This window comes from Camellia sinensis, chromosome 1 (genome assembly GCF_055761805.1).
Source record: "Camellia sinensis isolate YWXY chromosome 1, ASM5576180v1, whole genome shotgun sequence".
NCBI lineage: Eukaryota > Viridiplantae > Streptophyta > Magnoliopsida > Ericales > Theaceae > Camellia > Camellia sinensis.
The window spans coordinates 36,871,077-36,872,623 of NC_138961.1; the positions used below are offsets into that span (position 1 = coordinate 36,871,077).

General features: G+C 38.7%; 1 protein-coding gene across 1 annotated transcript; it reads right to left on the reverse strand.

The window, feature by feature from the left end:
- Positions 1-487: 487 nt before the first annotated feature.
- On the reverse strand, positions 488-1,045 carry LOC145790978 (uncharacterized). Its single transcript, XM_082870405.1, has one exon. It carries the CDS (start codon positions 1,043-1,045, stop codon positions 488-490), a length of 558 nt encoding a protein of 185 aa, XP_082726531.1.
- Positions 1,046-1,547: the final 502 nt, after the last annotated feature.

The window sequence follows — 1,547 nt, forward strand, 5'->3', positions numbered from 1 at the left end:
GTTTTTCCTGACATTAGGTACATTAAGACTTTTCCAGATATAAACTCTAGATCCACCGTCCTTTTGCCTTTGATAACAGCAGTTGAAAAGTTGCCCATGTAGAGAACTGTTCCATCACTCACTTGTTCATAAGTAGTGAAACGGCTCTTGTCGTTGTAGACGTACCTTGTTGATCTTGAGTGAATCCACCAGTCACCAATATCTTTGAGCATGTTCACCTCGGATACAACAACCACGAACTTGTTCTTGGCATTTGATGCTTCTTCTTGTATGACCGGCATTCATTTCTGAAGTGCCCTAGCTTGCCACAGTGCCAGCAAACGCCTTTCGGCTTCTTAGCATTTTTCTCGGATTGGGCTTCACATTTACGTTTCTTTTTGTTAAACCTCTTACCATCATCCACCATGTGGATCTTGGACATCTAAGCCAATTGGTTATCTTTACTTTCAAGAAACCTCGACTCTTCCTCATCTCGGAGGTGTTGAGCCTATTCCTCTAAAGTAAGATTTTTCTTTTTGTGTTTCAGAATTTTCTTAAAATCCTTCCAAGAAGATGGTAGTTTCTTTATTATAGATGAAACTACAATAAATTCATCCATGTTCATATTCTTTTGTCGAAACTGACTCAGAATATGTTGGATCTCATGAAATTGTTCCATAATGGGCTTTGTATCAATCATTGTAAAACGCATAAAATTACTAACAAGAAATTTCTTACTGGCGGCATCCTCAGTGAGGTACTTTGACTGTAATAAGTCCCAGAGTTGCTTTGTCATTTCTAGATGTTGATACACATCGAATAGAGAGTCTGACATTGCTTTCATAAAGTGTCCTCGGCAAATGTAGTCGTCATTCTTCCATTTGATTCTGGCACGGGTTTGCTCCACAGTCTCATCTTCATACTCCGTCGGATAGGGGGTAGTTAGCACATAAACCACTTTGAGAGTGGTGAGCAAAAAGTGCATCTTCTTTTGCCATCGTCGGAAATGCCGTCCATCAAACCGGTCAAGTTTCATGAAATCTTGAGTCATTTTCTGAATAAACATCGCTATATCTAAAATATTGTCTTTAGATTGTTGGAACAAATTGTCTTGAAATCTTCAGTTGGTGGTCTTCGGGTCTTCAAAACTTGGCGATGATTTTGTCTATGTAGGATAGAAATTTGGTGCTTCAAGTTGCGTAACTAAGTCACTTTCCTAAAGACAATATTTGCACCCACCAAAAGGTGTGCAGGGGGTTATAGCTAATTTTCCTCCAGGATACAGTGAAGCCTGATCTAATGATCAAGTCTACCAGCATTTGCACTAACGACAGTAGATCAGAATACTCTTGATATAATCAAGAAAACCAAAACACTGATAATCAAATCTGCAAAACTTGATTACCAGTAAGAAAAGCAGAAGTTTACTTAAGAACTCCTGATTGAAAACTTAAAATCAAGAAGGAAAGAGAGAGAGAAGTGTAGGAATGAATTCTGAATTTTGGGATGGAATGAAATGGCTGATTTCGCAACCTATTTGTAGGCCTTGATGCACCTAATCGAATGGT